The 21,125-nt window shown below is 50.0% G+C and overlaps 2 protein-coding genes across 9 annotated transcripts in view; one reads left to right on the forward strand and one right to left on the reverse strand.

Annotated features, from left to right (window-relative positions):
• Positions 1–4,776, forward strand: part of LOC101934324 (butyrophilin subfamily 1 member A1-like) — a 34,292-nt gene extending 29,516 nt beyond the window's left edge. For all 5 annotated transcript variants that reach the window (XM_065564977.1, XM_065564975.1, XM_065564976.1 and 2 more), the window contains 2 exons: positions 1,953–1,985; positions 3,530–4,776. In XM_065564977.1, the coding sequence (XP_065421049.1) occupies positions 1,953–1,985; positions 3,530–4,047 (551 nt within the window). In that variant the 3' untranslated portion in view covers positions 4,048–4,776. The remainder of the gene's footprint in view (positions 1–1,952; positions 1,986–3,529) is intronic.
• LOC101946744 (serine/threonine-protein phosphatase 1 regulatory subunit 10) overlaps positions 1–21,125 on the reverse strand; it is a 345,369-nt gene that overhangs the window by 280,106 nt on the left and 44,138 nt on the right. The gene's annotated exons all lie outside the window — the stretch shown is intronic.

The following is a 21,125-nucleotide window of genomic DNA, read 5'->3' on the forward strand; positions in this document are numbered from 1 at the left end:
TAGGCTGCAATGTTGAAGACTTGATAGTTAGGAAATGCCAGTTTTCTGCCTTCCTGTAGGTCCTTAATTCTCACCCCTTGTGCATGCGTCCTGGGCAGTGAAAGAATGAGGCAGGAGTCCTGTGTCAAAAACAGTGTGTGAGCATGTAATTTGTGATTGTATCATCATAAACACACACACACGGGACAGTGGCTAATGGTCCAACGCCAGGGACACAATATGTGGCCAGAGAACACAACAGAAGGGTAGCAAGAGTGGAGAAAGGAGCTTTACAGGCAATAACAGGTACAGACACTGGGAACTGGTGGAATAATTTCAGTTTTTCCAGCTACTTGTGCAGCTCTGGCCTGTGGTCTTTGCAATCAGTGTGTGACGGGGCCGATACAGCATTGGGCTAAACCTAGGGGTGTGTGTGTGTATGTGTGTGTTAACATGAGTCTGCTGAGTTAGTCCGGTCTTTGCCAGTGTCAGACAGGAAGATGAACCATCCAGCTTTGAAAATTAACAAGACATCAGAGGAATGTGAGCAAAAGAAATGGACACACGTTATTTGCATTTGCTCATTTTTGCACCACAACCCACATGCTTGCCAGAGAGTTTTCTTTATCTTTTGCTTGTGCTAAGCATCAGTGCACTAAGAGAGACATCTATGCTGGCCACACACCCAACTCCAAAACTGAACGGCACAGGCTGGGACGGGACAGATTGGTCAGTGAAGGAGGTAAAAGCCTGAGAAGTAGGTCAGGGTCAGTAGACTGAGGAAGGGTGACATGGACGTGAGTTTGGTGGTGGGGAGAGAAGACTGGACTTAAACTCCCAGGATCCTTTGGAAAATGGGGCCTAGGCACTCCGTGGATTTTGAAAATTGTACCCAAAGCCAACAAGTTCATGCTCATTCTCTATCTTTAGTTAAGGAGGGCGACCCCTGACCCCAGTAGACTGTCTGCAGGGACAAAAACCTGCTACAGTGGACAACTTGGAAGGGAAAATATCAAATCTTCTCCTATGCCTCAGCTGCCCTCTGGCCTTTATATCATATTCACAGGAGAAAAAAAAAAGAAACCCTTTTCTCCCCCTCAGGGCTGCCGATGGATGGGGGCGGGGGGGGGGAGGCAAAAGGGGCAACTGCCCTGCGGCCTGGAGATTATTAAGGGACCAGGGCCCCTGGCCGCCATGGCTGCGGCCAGAGTCCCAGGCCCTTTAAATCACCGCCAGAGTCCTGGGCGGTAGGCCGGTCAGCACTGCAGGGTTGGGTGAGGGAAACTATCCCTCAATTCAGTTGGCAGCCCTGCTCCCATCCCTTTCAGAATTCCCCTTCATGCCTCAGGCCTACTCCCATTGAATTCCAGGGGAGATTGGCCAGCAACATGAATGGCAGCCGGACCAGGTCTTTGTTAGCAGGCTGGCAATGTCACTTCAGAGTGTCAGAAGGGAAAGTCTAATTTATGATTATTAATAATTATAAAAGTGATAGAAATTCTGCTAAGGAAAAAAGAGTCTGTTAAAGTTGTAGCCACTGACAGAGAAATGCTCACACGTGTATTTGGGGATTGTTTACTTTATGCTGAACTCTAGAACTTATTTTTTTCCCAGTATAACATTTTATACGCATAAGGAGCCACTCAGTCATTCCCAGAACACTGGACATTTCCAGACTGTCGGGATTGGTTTGGGCCCACCCGTGCCACCTCATCCTCATTGGTGTGATGGTGTGTGTGAGGTCATGCCGCATGGGGGACACCGTTTTTCAGAGATGGAGGGGGTGGAGTGATGTTTCCCCATCCAATACTGAACAAAATCACATCCCTTTTAGCACCCGTGCTGGACAGCGGACAAACCTCAAACAGAGGCCTGGCCATTTTAATCCCGGACGAGTGGCCTCCCTCTATACAACACTAATTTCTGTTAATACGCTTGTTCAGATGAACTCTCATCTCTGATTCTGTTTCCAGGGCTGGGAAGTTCCGCGCCACCTGTACAAGAAGGTAACTGAAGTTCAGATTCTATCAATGTCCTAATCTCAGCTGCTGTTAGAACATTTTGCTTCTTTCCCCTGATTGTGGCCGTGGGAGGGGAGTTCGTTGCTCAGGGCAGAGCTCACAAGCATCCTGCATTTCACAGCACATCGGGAGGGGAGGGAGGTTGTGCAGCCACGGCCTGACATACAGCAGTAAATCCAGACACTATTGTGTCTACTCCTCCTGTCCCTCCTCTGCCTTCATGTGCAGTGCGACCTGCAGAGCTTCCTGGGCACATCGCCCAGCCTGGCTGCACAGCCACTGACGTGTCCCAGCCCCTAGCACAGGGCCAAAGACACAGCTCCTTCTACCCCTCAGCTCCCCAGGGCTGTCCCTGCTCACATCCCCCTCCCTGCCTGAGGCCCTGGGGGACAGAGCCATGGGCTGTGGAACAGGAGCAAACTGAATTCTGGGTCTGTTCTTAAATGCCCAGCAACTGAGGATTAACAATTCAGAGTTTGGAAATAGAGGAAATGAAGTGTAAATGCTAAAATTCGGAGATTAGAGAAACAAAAATATTTCAAGTGACAAAATGGGGAGGGGAGGAAATAAAATATGCCCAGTGACGAGAACCCTGGTGCTAGAATACAGGGAGAGCACAGGGGGAAAGTCGTGAGAGTGCAAAGAGGGAGACACATCGGGAGTGAGAAGGGCCCAGAAGATTGAGGGATGGGGCAGCATTTGGAAGAGTTTGGAGAGCAGGCAGTGCCTGGCAGGAACAGGAGGGTGGGGGGAGCAGCAGGCCGTCAACTGATGGGGGCTGGTGTGGGGGCAGGTGGAAGGGCCTGGAGGTTTGATGGTGATGGATGCTTGGAGGAAACAGGCAGGTGAGTTGCTATTTTCACACTCATAGCAAACTCTCTATAACCTTTCACTTCCTGCTGCCCTGGGCCTCCCCTGCCCCATCTCCTCCTCATCCAATATGGTTTTCTCTCCCCTCGGGGATCCCTTCCATCATGTCTCCATTCATCTCTCTGCTTGCTCTCCCTCCTTCCCCACCTGCTCCTTCTCCCCCAACCCTCCCCTTGCTCTCATGTAGGCTGAGGGTGCCGGGATGGGCGGCATCTATTCTCCCCTCCCAGCGATGATCTCTCTCATCTGGGAATATGGGGTTTAAGATGGGAAACTGCAGGGAGAGGTGAGGTGTGTCAGTGAGCACTGAGGAGAGGGAGCTCAGTTTCTCACCACTCCATGGGCCCCCCCCCCCCCAACACCTGGGTCTCTAGTCTCCCTGGAGAGATGTGGAGCAGGACATGAAGGAGCCTGAGTCCCAGACCTGGCTCAAGTGACCCTTTTGTTGCACGGCTGGCCCATCTCTGCCAGGGACATGACTCTGCCCTGCACTGTGCTGACATCTCAGAGCTGCTCCCCATTCAGAGCTGACGGGTAAATCCTGCAGGAAGGAGATTCCCTGGTTCACTCTCCAACTGGGGCAGATTCTGTCACTAACACCATCAAACCCTCCCCCAGGGCTGAGCTCTGCCCCTCACGCTCTGACTCTCTCCCTGCAGCAAATGTGACTCTGGATCCAGACACGGCTCATCCCAACCTCATTCTGTCTGAGGATCGGAAAAGTGTGAGATGTGGAGACACACAGCAGGATCTGCCCAACAACCCTGAGAGATTTGACACTGAGCGCTGTGTGCTGGGCTGTGAGGGATTCACCTCGGGGAGACATTGCTGGGAGGTGGAGGTGGGGGGTGGGCGATACTGGGCTGTGGGGGTGACCAGAGAGTCTGTGGGGAGGAAGGGAGGGATCAGCCTCAGCCCTGAGGGGGGGATCTGGGCTGTGGAGCGGTGGGGGTGTGGTCAGTTCCAGGCTCTCACCTCCCCTGAGACCCCCCTGCCCCTAAGCCGGGTCCCCAGCAGGATCCGGGTTTGTCTGGACTGTGACCGGGGGCAGGTGACATTTATCGATGCTGGTGATGAGGCCCCGATCTTCACTTTCCCACCGGGCTCCATCCCTGGGGGGAGAATCCGACCCTGGCTCCAGGTGTGGCTGGGATCCCGGCTCCGACTCTGTCCCTGAGGCAAGCAGCAGAGGGGAGAACAGGAAATCAGCCTCTCTAGCCTCATGAACCCAAGTCTCTATGATCTTGGAGGACTCCCATCTACCCAGCCCCTTTCTCATCTCTATGGCTGCTGGAAGCACCTCCCTCTCCCTCTCTGCAGCCTCGGGGATGAGGGGGAAGAACCCCTGGGGCTGCAGGAGGGGCCCTGAGGGGCAGAGGTGGGCAGTGGGTAGCACTAACAGCCGGGTAGATGGGGTTGGCAGGGACACACCATGAATCAATCAGGGTTTGGGGGGTTGGGGAAAAGCAGCAGCAGCAGGGAGTGTTTTGTACAGATCTGTGTCCTTAGCTCTCATTGGGGGCTCCCAGCCCAGGATTAGCAAGAGGGGAAGGGTTAAGATCAGGGAAAGAAGAGAGCAGCCAAGGGGGATGATCTGTGACAGGGAGGAGAGACACAGGGAAATAAACAGGGATGGGAAGTGAGGGCTAGAACAACAATGAATAGAAAAGGTCAGTATGGAAGGAAAGGGGACAGAGAGATTTATGCCATGTTACTGAAAGTGAGACGGTAACTCATTAATTCCCTATATTAATCCCTGGACATTGGTGCTATTTTAGTGTCATAAATAAAACTGTTCTCAGTAGCTGGGGATCTCCTTGTCATGCTGGGGTTATTAAACTCCTTCTTAGCTCCTTTTACTTTGCTACTTTCCAGCTACTAACTGTAAATAAACCATTACAAACAATTCTTGTTTGTTCCACTTTACTGTCCCAGCTGCAGTGCTGGGGGCAGCGTCATGGGATTTGCTTCCCAACTTGGTTGTGTCCCCCCAGCACCCACAGGGAATATTGCACCCAGGGCCGGCTTCAGGCACCAGCGAAGGAAACAGGTGCCTGGCGCGGCCGATAGAAAGGGGGGGCAGTGCGTCAGTTGTCGCGGCGGCTCAATCTGCCTGCTTCAGTGTTTGGCGGAAATTCGGCAGCAGGTCCTTCACTCGCTGTCTTCCTCTTCGGCGGCAGCTCAATCGGGTTCTTCCTTTTTTCTTTTCACCGCTTGGGGCGGCAAAAAAGCTGGAGCCAGCAATGATTGCACTTCTAGGAAGAGACTTTGGGTTTTACTTTGTGATGTGTCACTAACTAGCCTGTGCTCTGTCTCTGTCCTGAGCACACCCATGTCAATCAGGAATTGCTCAGCTGTGCTCTGTGCAGAGGTGACTGGTTACACAGGGTGCGATCCATGAAGGGACTCGGGTGTTGCAATGCTGAGCATCACAGTAATTTTTAGGCAGCGAGAAAATCACAGGGACAGCAGCACTGTGACCCTCAGAGCTGAGTCAGGGGTGTAAACTCCCTAGACAATCCATGGGTAACACAGGCACCTTACAGTGCGATTCACAAAAGCCACCTCCATAGGCGGGAAGTCATGTAAGCTAGCCAATGGGAGATGCTGACAAGGGGGGAAGGGGCGTCCTAAGCCACACCCCTCTCATGAATAGGTGCTTAAATCTGGGCTGCAGAGGGGTGTCTGTCTCTGCTTTGCAACCCACAAACAGGAACCCACCACCGGATGTCCGGAGCCTCCAGTCGCAGTGGCTGCCAGTGCCTGGTAGTGGTGGCAGTGGCTGGGAGTCCCAGGCCCTTTGAAATCGCCCCAGCAGTCTGAAGGGCTCCTAGGTGCACGCGCTGGATGGGTGCAGTGACACATTAGGGGAGGGAAAAGTCCTAGACCCTGGTAGGAGCCGCAAAGAGCAGGGGTGGGGAGAAGAAGACCTGGACTCTGATAGCTGTGTGAGGGGCAGGGGAAGTCCCAGACTGCAACAAAAGCCATGCAGAGTGTGTGGGAGAAGCCCTGGACCCCGGCAGGAGCCACACTGGGTGGGGTGGGGGGAAAAGAAGAAGCCCATGACCCCATCAGAAGATGTGGGGCTGAAGCCCCCCTCCCCATGGAGCTGGCCTGAGCCCCTCCATCTTCCATGCCCCCTGTGTGGAGCCCAATCTACTCACATTGGTATCTCCATTTTCCCCATCACCACACAGCCATGAAGGGATTGAGCCTAGGAGGCAGGATCAACATTAGCCCCATTTGGCAGGTGGGATCTAGGGTACACAGAGGTGAAGTGACTTTCCCAAGACTAAGCAGGGAGTCAGTGGCAGAGCATGGAGCCAAATCCAAGATGCCTGAGCCCCAGACCTGAGCCTTAACCACTGGGTCACCCTTCCTACCCAAGGAAGGGGATCCTCCTCTGCAGGCACTAGTCAGAGCCCCCAGGACGCGGGAAGCAGAGAGATGAGAAAAAGGACACGGGTGGGAAGCAAGAAGGGGGAAACATCAGGAAGGGGAGGGAGCAAGGACTTAAAGAAGAAAGAAGAGGGAGGGAAAGGGGCAGGGAGAGCGATTGGAAGGGAGTGGAGAAAAGAAGAAGGGGAGGGGAAAGACCCCCCACAGCTTGTGCCTCCCATCCACCTTCTTCCCACAGCCAGCAGTTTCCCCCAGCTTCCAAACAGGCACGAAGCCGGGGTGAGGCACAAAGTGAACAGTGTCTTTACACAGGGGTGTTAGTGAAGGCAGTGTGTAGCTGAGGGTGATGATTTTAATACACTGTAATTCATGGTCATGTAATGATGTAGTTCATTACTATTTTAATAATCATTGCTATGATACCAGTGATAGACACACATTCAATAACTAGAATATGAAGGAAGTGTGTGTATAAATATGCTGGAAATTGCCATTTTGGACGGGGAGACTGAGCCAGACACACACACCTCACCCTTAAGGCAGGAGGGTGCAGAAAGGAGTGAGCAATGGGCAGGAGGCGCTTGGGGGAGGGCACCTAGGGGGCAGAGCGGGGGCAGCAAGAGGTGAAGTGGGGTGAAGTGAGGGCTTGGCCTTCAGAAAGGGGGCAGAACTGAGAGGGGGCACCCACCAGCAAAACCAAAATTCAGCATCTATGGCGCGTGGGGTGGTACTAGCGGTGGCAGCGAAGGCAGCCGGGTGGGCATGTGGAAGCCCTGGCCATGCCGGAAGAGCGCGCCCAGCAGTGCAGCCGGCAGCTCACTGGGCACCAGCCAGCACAGGCGCAGCACCCCCCAAATGTCAGGCGGACGGAGTCCTTGCGGGTGCGGCTTGTGCATGTGTGCACCAGCGGGAGCCCATTGACTGTTCTGCCCTGGGGCCCGGAATTGCTGTTGTTGGGCCTGAGGGGACTGTGCACATGTACAGCTTGGGCCCACAGCCCGGCTCCATGTGCATTCCCATAGCTTGTCCTCTGTGTCCGTTCCCCTTTCTGTACACTGTGCTGTATTAGATCAATGATAACACTCATTTAGGGGGCTTCCCTTGGGTAACTGATAGAGATTTACAGTCTGAATTCTCACTGGCACAGTACTTTAAAAATCTTAAGCAGGCCAGTCCCCCAAAATCATGAGATTTAATAAGAACAATAAATAGTAAATATTAGTGTAGCGGGGTGGTTACCCGCTCCTGCCCTGAGGGGTCTAAAAAGCAGCCCTGGTGTGGGCTGCAGCTCTAAAAGCCTGGGCTGACTGGGGGAAAGTAGGCTCAGCTGGGGCCATGTCCCAGTCAGGCCCAGCTGGCCCCTATAAAAGGCTGTGAGCCAAAGACCCAGGGTACGTGAGTGGAGCAGGGCTGGGGAAAGGCAGAGGAGCTGGGGAGCTCCAGCCTGGAAAGCCCCAGGCTGCGGCCTAGCAGAAGGCAACAGGTACTGGGGGTTGCAGATGGCAGCCCAGGGGTAGGCAGAGGCAGCAGGTCCAAACCCAACTTTGCCAGTGATGAGTAGGCTGATACTGCAGTCTGCCCCAGGGTGTGGGGGCTAGATGATGACTGGCAGTGGCCTTAAACTGAGGTGAAGTGGAGATAGTGGGTGGGGGTTCCCTGGAGAGGGGAGACTCTGAGAGAAAGGGGGTTACTGCCAGGGGGCAGCACCCCAGCTAACAGGGCACTGGAGTCCAGGGAGGGACACGGGGGCCAAGCAGTAGTGGATCATCGGCCTGCAGAGGGCAGTCCGGGCTGGAAATTGAGCTAATTCCCTGGGAGACCAGCAGGAGGTGCCGCAGGGGTGAGTCCGCACTCTTACATATGGTGGAGAATGTGGGCACATGTGGCCCACCCCTGATAAAAGGGGCCAGGGCAAGGACTGTGGACTATTGCCTGGACTGGAGAGGTAGAGAATGCAGGCATAGGCGGTCCACCCCTGACATAAGGGGCAAGGCAGAACAGCGGGACTATTGCCTGGACTTAGAGAGACAGGGGAAGATGGACCCCTGATACACTGGGGTGTTCTATGGGGAAACCCCAGGGGTCATCCCTGGTTGGGCCCCAGTGTTGATGCCCCAATGGAAGGGGATCGACGACCATAAGGGAACCTGGGAGACTCACGGTGAACTGTGGGAGGTGCAGTGGGCCCTCTGCGAGCAGGTTGGCCAGCTGGCGAGGGAGCAGCGGGCCCTAGTCCAACTTCTCCACCAGGAGTTTTGGAGGAGCCGCCGGCAGGACAGGAAGTGGAGCGCCAAGGCCAGGAGGCCTGTGAATGGGCGCAGGACTTGTTATGCCTGCCAATGGGTGGGACATTTGGTACGAGACTGTCCCTATTGGGGTGGGGGCAGGGTGCCGCAGCCCCAGCAGGGACGAGGAGAGATCCCAAAGACAGCTCGCTGGATGAAGCAAACAAGGCGGTGGCTGACTTGTTGGGTCTGTGGGCAATCGGGCCATGTATTGAGAATATGCCCAGGCCCAACGCAAGAGGTCCACGTCAGTCCTGGTAAGGGGACAGGACCTCAAAGGGACAATAAGAAGTCCCGTGCAGCCCAGAGGCGGGAAACCTGCTGGGGCTGGCAGGAACCGGGCCATCTGAAGAGGCACTGCCCCCTCAGAAGGACTGAGAGCCGACAGGAGGAGGCACCTGTAGGCCCGGTGGGACCAAACGTGGCCGAGGCAGTGACTGGAATGGAGGGGACCCCACAAGAGGTTGGGACTCAGACCGTCACCATGCCAGTTGCGGGGAGAGAGAGACCCAGACAGAGTGGGCCCAGCAAGAGGCTAGGGCCCTGGGGGGACACATCCAAGAAACAAAATGGACACAGGTGGTTGTGGGACAGACCACCAAGGGGACCCAGACCCTGAGGGAAGAGGGCCTGGGGGACCTGGATCTACGGGCACGGCTCGAGGCGGCAGAGCAGGCCCGCCGGCAGGCAGAGGCATGTACCTGGGAGATGGCCCGCAGCTGGGAGGCTGCGGAGCGGAAATGTGCGAGCCTGGAAAGGCGGCCCTGGAGGGCCAACTTTGGGGAGCCCAGGCCATGAGCCCCCCTATACCCAGGGGTGGGGGTTTTGAGGGGGGTGGTGTGTAGCAGGGTGGTTGCCCGCTCCTCCAGGGCTGCTTTTAGACCCCTCAGGGCAGAGGGCTGCAGTTCTAAAAGCCTGGGCTGATTGGGGGAAAGTAGGCTCAGCTGGGGGCATGCCCCAATCAGGCCCAGCTGGCCCCTATAAAAGGCTGTGAGCCAGAGGGCCAGGCAGTCTCTCTCTGTCTGTAGAGTGAGAAGGGCCTGGCTGTAGGGAGCTAGAGACTCAGGATAAAATCATGAAAGTTGGTGATGCTGCAGCCCTTTTCCACTGAGCTAAAGCAACATTAGTGTAAATGAATCAAGTCTTGAAAACCCTTATTCCAGCTTAATCAAGCTTTTAGCTCTGAGAGTTTATCACAAGGCTTGGAAGAATTAGCTTTTATTCATAAATGTTGGCAACCCTTGCTTTTGCTGGCTACACACAGACCAATGAAAAAATATTTCAATTGATAATAAATTATAATTACAGCTATGCAAAGTAAGAACTGGGCTGCTTGAGCACTTATTTGAGTTTGATTGAAGGACAGTGACTCTGCATCTTTTGACAGGTGATGCGACCATCTGTGTTTTCATGGTTATAATATAAAGCTTCAACTTCGGTGTCTGCTGACATTAAATCATTGTGGTCTGACTCGCTATTGACGTATCCCCTCTAATTTCCTGCAACTGTGAAAACTGAAATTGAGAACAATTGGAAGGAAATGCTCAACCCCAGAGTTTTGTGCAATTGTGAAAATTTAACTCAATAAATATTGAAAAAATGCTTAAAACTAGCTGCAATACTATCTGTTAAGATACATATTTATATATAAAATGAATTCTGCCAAGCCTGATTAGTCTTCCTTAGACACACACACTCTGCTTCTTCAAGGGCACCACCATAGGGGGATGCCCACCAGCAACAGCGCCCTGGGGAGCACATGTCACACAAACGCCTGCAGGCTGGAAGGTTCCCCGGGGGCTCCTCCCAGCTCAGCAGCAGCCGAGTCAGTCCCAGGAAGGGAAACACCCGGTGGCTGCTGCAGGAGCTGCCAAGGCAGAGCCCAGCCGGCCTCACTCGGCTTCTCTCGTGCAGTGAATGTCGCTTGTTCTGGGGGGGCTGGCCCCTGGGGGCGGGGCTTCTGCCTTTTTTGTAGATTGGTTTTTAATTTCCCTCCCGAGAGCGTGATTGGCTCCCGGTTACCCAATCGGCTTTAAAAAAGCTTTAAAGACTCGTTACTGCGCCTGCGCGATTTTTTGTTTTGCTTTCGGGATTCCCCGGCTGCTGCTGGCCTCACGCCTCCTGCAGCGCCACATGGCTGTTGTGGGCACCTGGCTCAGCTGCAGGGGCCTTGACTTGTTCGTATGGGGGGCTGCTGACTGTCCCCCTCCTGCACCCACCACCACCACGTGGCTGCGCCTGCCTCACTGCAGGGGGGGGTTGTAGTTGGCAGGGGAGAAATAGCTGTAGCTGCAGTGGGGCAGCATCGATTTACCTGCTCCTACCCTGCTTGTTTGGCAGTTGCAGTACACCAGTGTGGGGGGGTTGTTGGGGGGGACACACAGGCTGTGGGGGGGGGCAGGCAGAGGCTACAGCAGGGTTTGGGCGAGTTGGGTGGGTTGGTACAGTTGGTCTCAGGACAGCAAGGGTGGCTCCACTGGGCTGGTGGGGGGAGGGGAGTGGCACCCACTGTCCTGTGCTAATTATTAGTCAGTCTTTGGGCATCGGGGTGCAGCAGCTGGGGGTGGGGTCTATTGGGGGTCTGGTCCAGTTGTGTAATGGCTGTGTGTGTGTGTTAGGTCAGTTCAGAGTGGGGATGCTTTATAAATATGGAAGCAGGAAATCTGTCTCCCCTCCCCCCCCCCCCCCACCCATAGAGAATATCATGCCCCTAGGAGGAGAGTTTGGTGTTTACGGGGATGTCACTTTCCAGCATGGACTCCTCCGGACGGTCGAAACAACAGACTGGATTTCTACATAGATTGCTTCCGTTGACGTGCAAAGGCTGAAATTGTGGAAAAGCAACATCACTTGCCACATAACCTCAGCCATGCTGAACACAATGCCATCTACAGCCTCAGAAACAACCCTGACATCATAATCAAAAAGGCTGACAAAGGAGGTGCTGTCGTAATCATGAATAAATTGGAATATGACCAGGAGGCTGCTAGACAGCTCTCTAACACCACATTCTACAGGCCATTATCCTCTGATCCCACTGAGGATTACCTAAAGAAACTACACCATCTGCTAAAAAAACTCCCTGACAAAGCACAGGAACAAATCCGTACAGACACATGCCTAGAACCCCGACCAGGGGTATTCTATTTGCTACCCAAGATCCATAAACCTGGATATCCTGGACGCCCCATCATCTCAGGCATTGGCACCCTAACATCAGGCTTGTCTGGTTATGTAGACTCTGTCCTAAGACCCTACGCTACCAGCACTCCCAGCTATCTTCGAGACACCACTGACTTCCTGAGGAAACTACAATCCATCGGTGATCTTCCAGAAAACACCATCCTGGCCACTATGGACGTAGAAGCCCTCTACACCAATATTCCACACAAAGATGGACTACAAGCTATCAGGAACAGTATCCCTGATAATGTCACAGCTAACCTGGTGGCTGAACTTTGTGATTTTGTCCTCACCCACAACTATTTCACATTTGGGGACAATATATACCTTCAAGTCAGCGGCACTGCTATGGGTACCCGCATGGCCCCACAATATGCCAACATTTTTATGGCTGACTTAGAACAACGCTTCCTTAGCTCTCGTCCCCTAACGCCCCTACTCTACTTGCGCTACATTGATGACATCTTCATCATCTGGACCCATGGAAAAGAAGCCCTTGAGGAATTTCACCATGATTTCAATAACTTCCATCCCACCATCAACCTCAGCCTAGATCAATCCACACAAGCGGTCCATTTCCTGGACACTACTGTGCTAATAGCGATGGTCACATCAATACCACCCTATACCAGAAACCTACTGACCGCTACACTTACCTACATGCCTCCAGCTTCCATCCAGGACACACCACACGATCCATTGTCTACAGCCAAGCTCTAAGATATAACCGCATTTGCTCCAATCCCTCGGATAGAGACAAGCACCTACAAGATCTCTATCTAGCATTCTTAAAACTACAATACCCACCTGCTGAAGTGAAAAAACAGATTGACAGAGCCAGACGAGTACCCAGAAGTCACCTCCTACAAGACAGGCCCAACAAAGAAAATAACAGAACACCACTAGCTGTCACCTTCAGCCCCCAACTAAAACCTCTCCAGTGCATCATCAGAGATCTACAACCTATCCTGAAAGATGATCCTTTACTCTCACAGATCTTGGGAGACAGACCTGTCCTCGCTTACAGACAACCCCCCAACCTAAAGCAAATACTCACCAGCAACCACACATCACTGAACAAAACCACTAACCCAGGAACCTATCCTTGTAACAAACCCCGATGCCAACTCTGTCCACATATCTATTCAAGTGACATCATCATAGGACCTAATCACATCAGCCATACCATCAGGGGCTCGTTTACCTGCACATCTACCAATGTGATATATGCCATCATGTGCCAGCAATGCCCCTCTGCCATGTACATTGGCCAAACCGGACAGTCTCTACGCAAAAGAATTAATGGACACAAATCTGACATCAGGAATCAAAATACTCAAAAACCAGTGGGAGAACACTTTAACCTGTCTGGTCATTCAGTGACAGACCTGCGGGTGGCTATATTACAACAGAAAAACTTCAAAAACAGACTCCAAAGAGAGACTGGTGAGTTAGAATTGATATGCAAACTAGACACAATCAACTCCGGTTTGAATAAGGACTGGGAATGGCTGAGCCATTACAAACATTGACTCTATCTCCCCTTGTAAGTATTCTCACACTTCTTATCAAACTGTCTGTACTGGGCTAGCTTGATTATCATTTCAAAAGTTTTTTTTCTCTTAATTAATTGGCCTCTCAGAGTTGGTAAGACAACTCCCACCTGTTTATGCTCTCTGTATGTGTGTGTGTGTGTGTGTGTATATATATCTCCTCAATATACGTTCCATTCTATATGCATCCGAAGAAGTGGGCTGTAGTCCACGAAAGCTTATGCTCTAATAAACTTGTTAGTCTCTAAGGTGCCACAAGTACTCCTGTTCTTCTTTTTGCGGATACAGACTAACACGGCTGTTACTCTGAAATCTGTTTCCAGCCTGTGCAGCTCCTGGCTACAGGTATCTGGTTAAAGCCACCAGCTGCTCTATCGTGACCACAGAGTGATGGAAGCTGTGGAACAGCAGACAGCCTCTCCCCAGCCAAGGAAGCACCATTAATAGAAACCTTCCCACCCCAAGGCAAAGGGCAGCCCTGGAGGGAGAGCCGCTCCCTAAATACAGAAACAGGGAGAAGCGTTCAGGAAAGAGCCCTCTTCAGTCCAAGGCAAAGGGATGTGACAGCCCTGAGGGGGAGACCTCTCCATTCATGTCTCTGAATTTAATATTTCAGATCTGTAGAAATATTCACCAGAACCCACATGGTCAGAGTTAAGGGTGTTTCGATGCTGGGCCATGAGAAGGTTTTTGTTTACTGGTGTGTGTGTGTGTGTGTGTGTGTGTGTGTGTGTGTGTGTGTGTGTGTGTGCATCCCAGATCTGGTTAGTTGCCACTGGACTGTTCTAAGGGGAATCCAAGTATCTGAGCTCAGGTTCCCCAGAGTAGTCAAGACTCTGGCACCAGAACAGAGCCCATCCACTGCTCCAATCTTGGAGTCTCTAGGCACATTCTTTGGGGACTCTCCCCCTCTCTGAGGTGTGCAGAGCTGACCCTCCAGACTCCCACATGCTTAAACACACCCTCTCCCACAACTCCATGCCAAGGTGAGATCCTTCCTGTTTCAGCTGAACTCTCTCTGGAGGCACGCGGTAGTTGTGAAGCATCTCACACACAGAGAGAGACTCTTTGCACAAGTCCAACACGCCATTGCTCTTTCACTTAACCAGATAAAGCACAAGAGAGTTCAGATCATGTAGCACAAAATGACCAACCTAACTGCAGTGCCTCTCACTAGCTCACCCTTCCCTTGGGAGTCCTGGGGGCCATCTGTGCTCAGGAAAAGCAGGCAGGGCCCCCGGCCTCATGAACCTGCTGCACGCTGGGGGACTTTGCTCTCTCCTTCTGAGTTGGAGACAAAAAGCCAGATCCATGAAGGGACTCAGGAATTACAATGCTGAATGTCACCGCATCTAAATTGCAGCTGCCTAGAAAATCACTGGAACGACACTGTGAGCCAAAAAGGCTGAGTTACGGGGAGATGTAAGTGCCTTAGAATGGGATCCACAAAAGCCAGCATTCTAGGCAGGGAGCTGCCTAAGCCAGTCACTGGGAGATGCTGAGCAGAGGGGAATTGTATAGGGAGTCTAGACACCTCACTCAGCTTTGGGGATTGCAGGGCTGTTCCTGTGACTCTCTAGAGCCCATTGTCTCTTGATAAATTTTGTTTGTGAGATAAATTTCCCAAAATACAGAAAATTCAGAAGCCATTTCTCTCTTCTTAGAATCAAATATGGAGCTGTTTGGGGAGTTTGAGGAAAGAGGGAGATGAGAAATTGGTGTTTAACTAGAGTGGGGAGAAGGAAAATCCAGGAACTGCTGATAGGTGCCATTGTTACTCGCCAATAAATTTTCACAGGGATGTTATCAATGCTCAGATCTCTGTGAATAACAGGAGAGTAACAGCGAGTAACATGCTCCCCCTGTGAGAGACTATTTATTGTTGCCTCTGTGCAAAGCAATTTCTGTTCTGGAAACTTAATGGAAACTAAACAGGCGAAAGGAAAATGGAGGAAATTATATTTACGTACTGAATAATCTAAATAGTTTTCTTTAAAACATGAACAATCTCTATTAGAGATCTCAATTCCTCTGCAGCTAAGGCCCTCCATAATTACAGCTAGTTGACATTTTTCACATAGAAATGCCTCTCACCTGAAAAAAGCAACAAAGAGTCCTGTGGCAAGAGTCTTTGTTGCTTTTTACAGATGCAGACTAACATGGCTACCCCTCTGATACTTCTCACCTGAAAGTGAGGCTCAGCAAAATCAGGGTTTCCCTGGAAATGTTGCTTTTTACAACAGTACGCTAGATTCTGATCAGGAGAATCAACATGTAATTGGAAACAGTTGAATCATTTCAATTTTTGTCTAAAATGTCTGTCCACATTTTCTGTTTCTACATTTCTGCAGGGAAACGTTACAGAATATTTCGTTCCGGGAAACATCTTAACCCCTGTAGCTCAGCATCAGCTCATTTATGTTAAGGGTGAAAGATCAAACTACAACACATAATATGAGAATTTATTTCATGATGAAGTAGAAAGATCTCCAAAAATATCATGTCCAAGAATAATCTAGAGATCATGCAGCCACGAAACCACTTCAAGCCAGGGGGTGCTGCATCCCCAGTACTCCTCGTTCCAGCACTTAAAACTTGTTTTTAAAGACTCTGTGTCTGACTGAAAATAGTTCTTATACCAAGAGTCCTGTGCAGTGTTTGAAACCAAATATTGGAGCATTAGGACATTGAAAGTGAAATGAATTAAAGTTGTAGAACTGATTTTTTTTCAGTGTCCACACTTGGATAAATGGAGAAAGTAAAGCACAGAAAGTAAAGAGCCATGCTGCAGAATAGAAAACCTGGAATCATTCCCTGCGAGGAAGAAACAAGCAGCAGCTGCCACCACTACAGATATTGCTTAAATTACACTAAAACTTTCCAATTTTTTCCAACTCTCTAATTTTGTAGTGAAATGGCCACACTGGGGCACTGCCATTATACTACCATTTAGTCCCCTTTGTCTGTGGGAGTCTTTCCTTTGCCAGCAATAGGCTTTGGGTCAGGTCCACACAAACACCAATTCCGCTTGGAATGTCTGGATGTTACCAAATCTCCCCACAGTGGGGCTACATTTTTCTATTCTAGGACCTTTTCCCCAGATACCTTTTGGGGAACTGCCCCCACGTAGCCATTTTGCAGCTTTCTGCTGTATCTTCTCTTCCAGTTGGTAAATATTCGAATCTCCTGTTGCACTTACTGTTTAACGTTTCTGAGGGTGGCAGAGTCTCACAAACTTGAGTGCAATCAGTGTATTTCACGGAGGTGATGTTTACTCTCTCAAATCCTTACAGCAACACACCAGAAACCTCCTTCTAACTTAACCCTTTGTATTTATTACAACTATTTGTATAAATGCTTCAGGGAACATAAACCTAAGCCAATCTGAACAATTTGTATGATTTGGCTGCCAAAATTTGTTATAGATCTATATGCTGCTAACATCCATCATTTATACTCTCGATAGATAATGATTCTTTTTAAAGATATAGACTGTAGTGTTAATAAAAAAAAGTTTAAATACATAGATTGGGCTACCTTGGGGCTATGTTTGAAGTGACTGTGGACTATTGACGCAGTAAAAAATAGCCCTGGGAATCATGGTTAAAGCTGCCCCTTCCACCCTCCCACCCCCCAAATCTGAAATGGCGTCCCTGGCCCCAGCTCTTGAAATCATATGAATACATGAGAATCTCATTTAAAAATAAAAGTTTCTTGTCAGAAAAGCTTGAAACTTTGAAGAGTTACTTTCTCTTGGTTGAGTAAAAAAACTTGAGAATATGATGAGAGTGAAACCTCGTCACTCAGAAACAAAAAAGTTTTAGAAAAGATCTCATGATTCCTTCCGCCAATCTCATGAATTTTGAACACTTGGTGCTGTCAGTACTGCATGGCCATTGATCAGTTTATGTTTCCAGGCCTGTTATCTTCAGGTAAGACTCTAAGCCTCAGATCCTCAAAGGTATGTAGACTGCTGTCAGTGGGAGTTAGGAGCCTACAAACCTTGGAGGATCTGGGCCTAATGATCTAAATATAAAAATGAACATTCTCCTTTATCTTTTTAGTTCATCCCCCATTGGGGGAGCTGTGCTCATGTCGTGTTTGGAGCTCACAGCCTGGCTTCATGTGCAGTCCCATTGCTTGCCCTCGCTGTCTGTTCCCCTTTGTATTGCCAGTGCTGTTTTAGATCAATGATAACGTTCCTTTAGGGGACTTGCTCTGGGTAACTGACAGAGAGCTGCCAAAGGCCTGAATTCTCACTGGCACAGCACTGCCAACCTCAGGCATTTCAAAATCACAAGTCAAGCCCCTCAAAATCATGAGATTTAATAATAATAAATAGTAAATGTTAAGGGTTTTTTTATTTGCCTTTTGGTTTCTCAGAGCTTTAGGCTACACTGGGGTGACATTTTAAAGTTTTTCTCTGCAACGAAGAGAGCTAGAAACATCCTTTGTTTAGAAAACAGAAGCTGAGAGTCTCACCTCATCACATGCTTCCAGGAGCTGGGGCTTCAATGGACACAACAAATATCGCAAGACTTGTGATAAAATCATGAAAATTGGTGACACTGCAGCCCCTTTACACTGAGCCAGAGCAGCCTTAGTGTAAATGAGAATCGGGTTTTGAAAACATTGATTTCAGCATAACCAAGCTTTTAGCCTGTGAGTTTAATATCATTGGGCTGGAAGGATTAGCTTTTATTTGTAACTGTTGTTAAACACTGATATAGCTGTATACACACAAACCAATGACAAAATATTTCAATTGATAATAAACGGAAATTACAGATATGGAAATTAAGAACAAGGCTGCTTGAGAACTTATTCAAGTTTGATTTAAGGAGAGTGACTCTGCATCTTTTGACAGGAGATGTCGACAGTCTGTGTTTTAATGGTTATAAAGCTTTAACTTTTTGAATCTCAGTGTCTGCTGTCATTAAAGAATTATATAAGAACATAAGAACAGCCGTACTGGGTCAGACCAAAGGTCCATCTAGCCCAGTATCCTGTGTACTGACAGTGGCCAATGCCAGGTGCCCCAGAGAGAGTGAACCTAACAGGCAATGATCAAGTGATCTCTCTCCTGCCATCCACCTCCACCCTCTGACAAACAGAGGCTAGGGACACCATTCCTTACCCATCCTGGCTAACAGCCATTAATGGACTTAACCTCCATGAATTCATCCAGTTCTCTTGTAAATGTTGTTATAGTCCTAGCCTTCACAACCTCCTCAGGTAAGGAGTTTCACAAGTTGACCGTGCGCTGCGTGAAGAAGAACTTCCTTTTATTTGTTTTAAACCTACTGCCTATTAATTTCATTTGGTGACCCCTAGTTCTTGTATTATGGGAATAAGTAAATAACTTTTCCTTATCTACTTTCTCCATATCACTCATGATTTTATATACCTCTATCATATCCCCCCTTAGTCTTTTCTTTTCCAAGCTGAAAAGTCCTAGCCTCTTTAATCTCTCCTCATATGGGACCCGTTCCAAACCCCTAATGATTTCAGTTGCCCTTCTCTGAACCTTTTCTAGTGCCAGTATATCTTTTTTGAGATGAGGAGACCACATCTGTACCCTGTATTCAAGATGTGGGCGTACCATGGATTTATATAAGGGCAATAATATATTCTCCATCTTATTCTCTATCCCCTTTTTTAATGATTCCTAACATCCTGTTCGCTTTTTTGACTGCCTCTGTACACTGCGTGGACATCTTCAGAGAACTATCCATGATGACTCCAAGATCTTTTTCCTGACTCGTTGTAGCTCAATTAGCCCCCATCGTATTGTATGTATAGTTGGGGTTATTTTTTCCAATGTGCATTACTTTACATTTATCCACATTAAATTTCATTTGCCATTTTGTTGCCCAGTCACTTAGTTTTGTGAGATCTTTTTGAAGATCTTCACAGTCTGCTTTGGTCTTAACTATCTTGAGCAGTTTAGTACCATCTGCAAACTTTGCCACCTCACTGTTTACCCCTTTCTCCAGATCATTTATGAATAAGTTGAATAGGATTGGTCCTAGGACTGACCCTTGGGGAACACCACTAGTTACCCCTCTCCATTCTGAGAATTTACCATTTATTCCTACCCTTTGTTCCCTGTCTTTTAACCAGTTCTCAATCCATGAAATGACCTTCCCTTTTATCCCATAGCAACTTAATTTACATAAGAGCCTTTGGTGAGGGACCTTGCCAAAGGCTTTCTGGAAATCTAAGTACACTGTGTCCACTGGATCCCCCTTGTCCATATGTTTGTTGACCCCTTCAAAGAACTCTAAGGGTACGTCTACACTACGAAATTAGTTCGAATTTATAGAAGCCGGTTTTATTGAAATCGGTTGTATACAGCCGATTGTGTGTGTCCACACAATAAAATGCTCTAGGTGCTCTAGTCGGCGGACCGCGTCCACAGTACAAGGCTAGCGTCGACTTCCAGAGCATTGCACTATGGGTAGCTATCCCACAGCTATCCCACAGTTCCCGCAGTCTCCGCCGCCCCTTTGAATTCTGGGTTGAGATCCCAATGCCCGGATGATGCAAAACAGTGTCGCGGGCGGTTCTGGGTACATGTCGTCAGGCCCCTCCCTCCCCCGTCACAGCAACGGCAGACAATAGATTCGCGCCTCTTTACCTGGGTTACCTGAGTTACCTGTGCAGACAACATGGAGCCCGCTCAGCTGAGCTCACCGTCACCATATGTCCTCTGGGTGTCGGCAGACGTGGGACTGCATTGCTGCACAGCAGCAGCTGCTAACTGCCTTTTGGCGGTAGACGGTGCAGTAGACTGGTAGCCTTCATCGGCGATCTGGGTGCTGGCAGCCGTGGGGCTTGCCTTTTGGCAGTAAATGGTGTATTACGACTATTAGCCGTCCTATTACAAGTCGGGTCATCGCACATTAGCAGAGTCTTCCCCGAGCAGCCGATTGTGCAATAGGCCTGAAGACCATCGTCATACGCCGCCCCGTATTTGCTGCCAAGCACCCAGAAAGATGCCGAGGGCTATCAGTCACGCTGCACCGTCGTCTTAAGATGTAAAAAATAGATTTGCTCTGTATTCATTTCCTTCCCCCTCCCTCCGTCAAATCAACGGCCTGCTAAGCCCAGGGTTTTCAGTTTAATCTTTGGGGGGAACATTCTGTGTGACAGTTGTTTGTGTTTCTCCCTGATGCACAGCCACCGTTCTTGATTTTAATTCCCTGTGCCTGTACGCCATGTCGTCACTCGGCCCCCCTCCCTCCTTCCCCTAGTCCGTCAGATACTACGTTTGCGCCACAGCTCAGAGAGCCGAGAAGCGGTTCGCGCCTTTTCTTTGAATTCTGGGTTGAGATTCCAATGCCCGGATGATGCAAAACAGTGTCGCGGGCGGTTCTGGGTACATGTCGTCAGGCCCCTCCCCCCTCGTCACAGCAACGCAGACAATAGATTCGCGCCTTTTTACCTGGGTTACCTGTGCAGACAACATATCACGGCAAGCATGGAGCCCGCTCAGCTCAGCTGAGCTCACCGTCACCATATGTCCTCTGGGTGCTGGCAGACGTGGGACTGCATTGCTACACAGCAGCAGCTGCTAACTGCCTTTTGGCGGTAGACGGTGTAGCATGAGTGATAGCCATGGGGCTGGCAGCCGTAGGGCTGCATTGCACCAGCCCCTTGCCAGGCGATGGTATATTATGACTGGTATCCGTCGTCATCGTATTGGTGTGGCTGTCAATCATGGCCACCTGGGCAGACATGCTACTGTTTCGATGATGATGGCTACCAGTCGTAATATACTATTTTCTGCCAATTGCCCAGTATTGTCTGCTAAGCACCCAGAAGAGGCCGAG

Source organism: Chrysemys picta, chromosome 12, assembly GCF_011386835.1.
Source record: "Chrysemys picta bellii isolate R12L10 chromosome 12, ASM1138683v2, whole genome shotgun sequence".
NCBI classification, from domain to species: domain Eukaryota; kingdom Metazoa; phylum Chordata; order Testudines; family Emydidae; genus Chrysemys; species Chrysemys picta.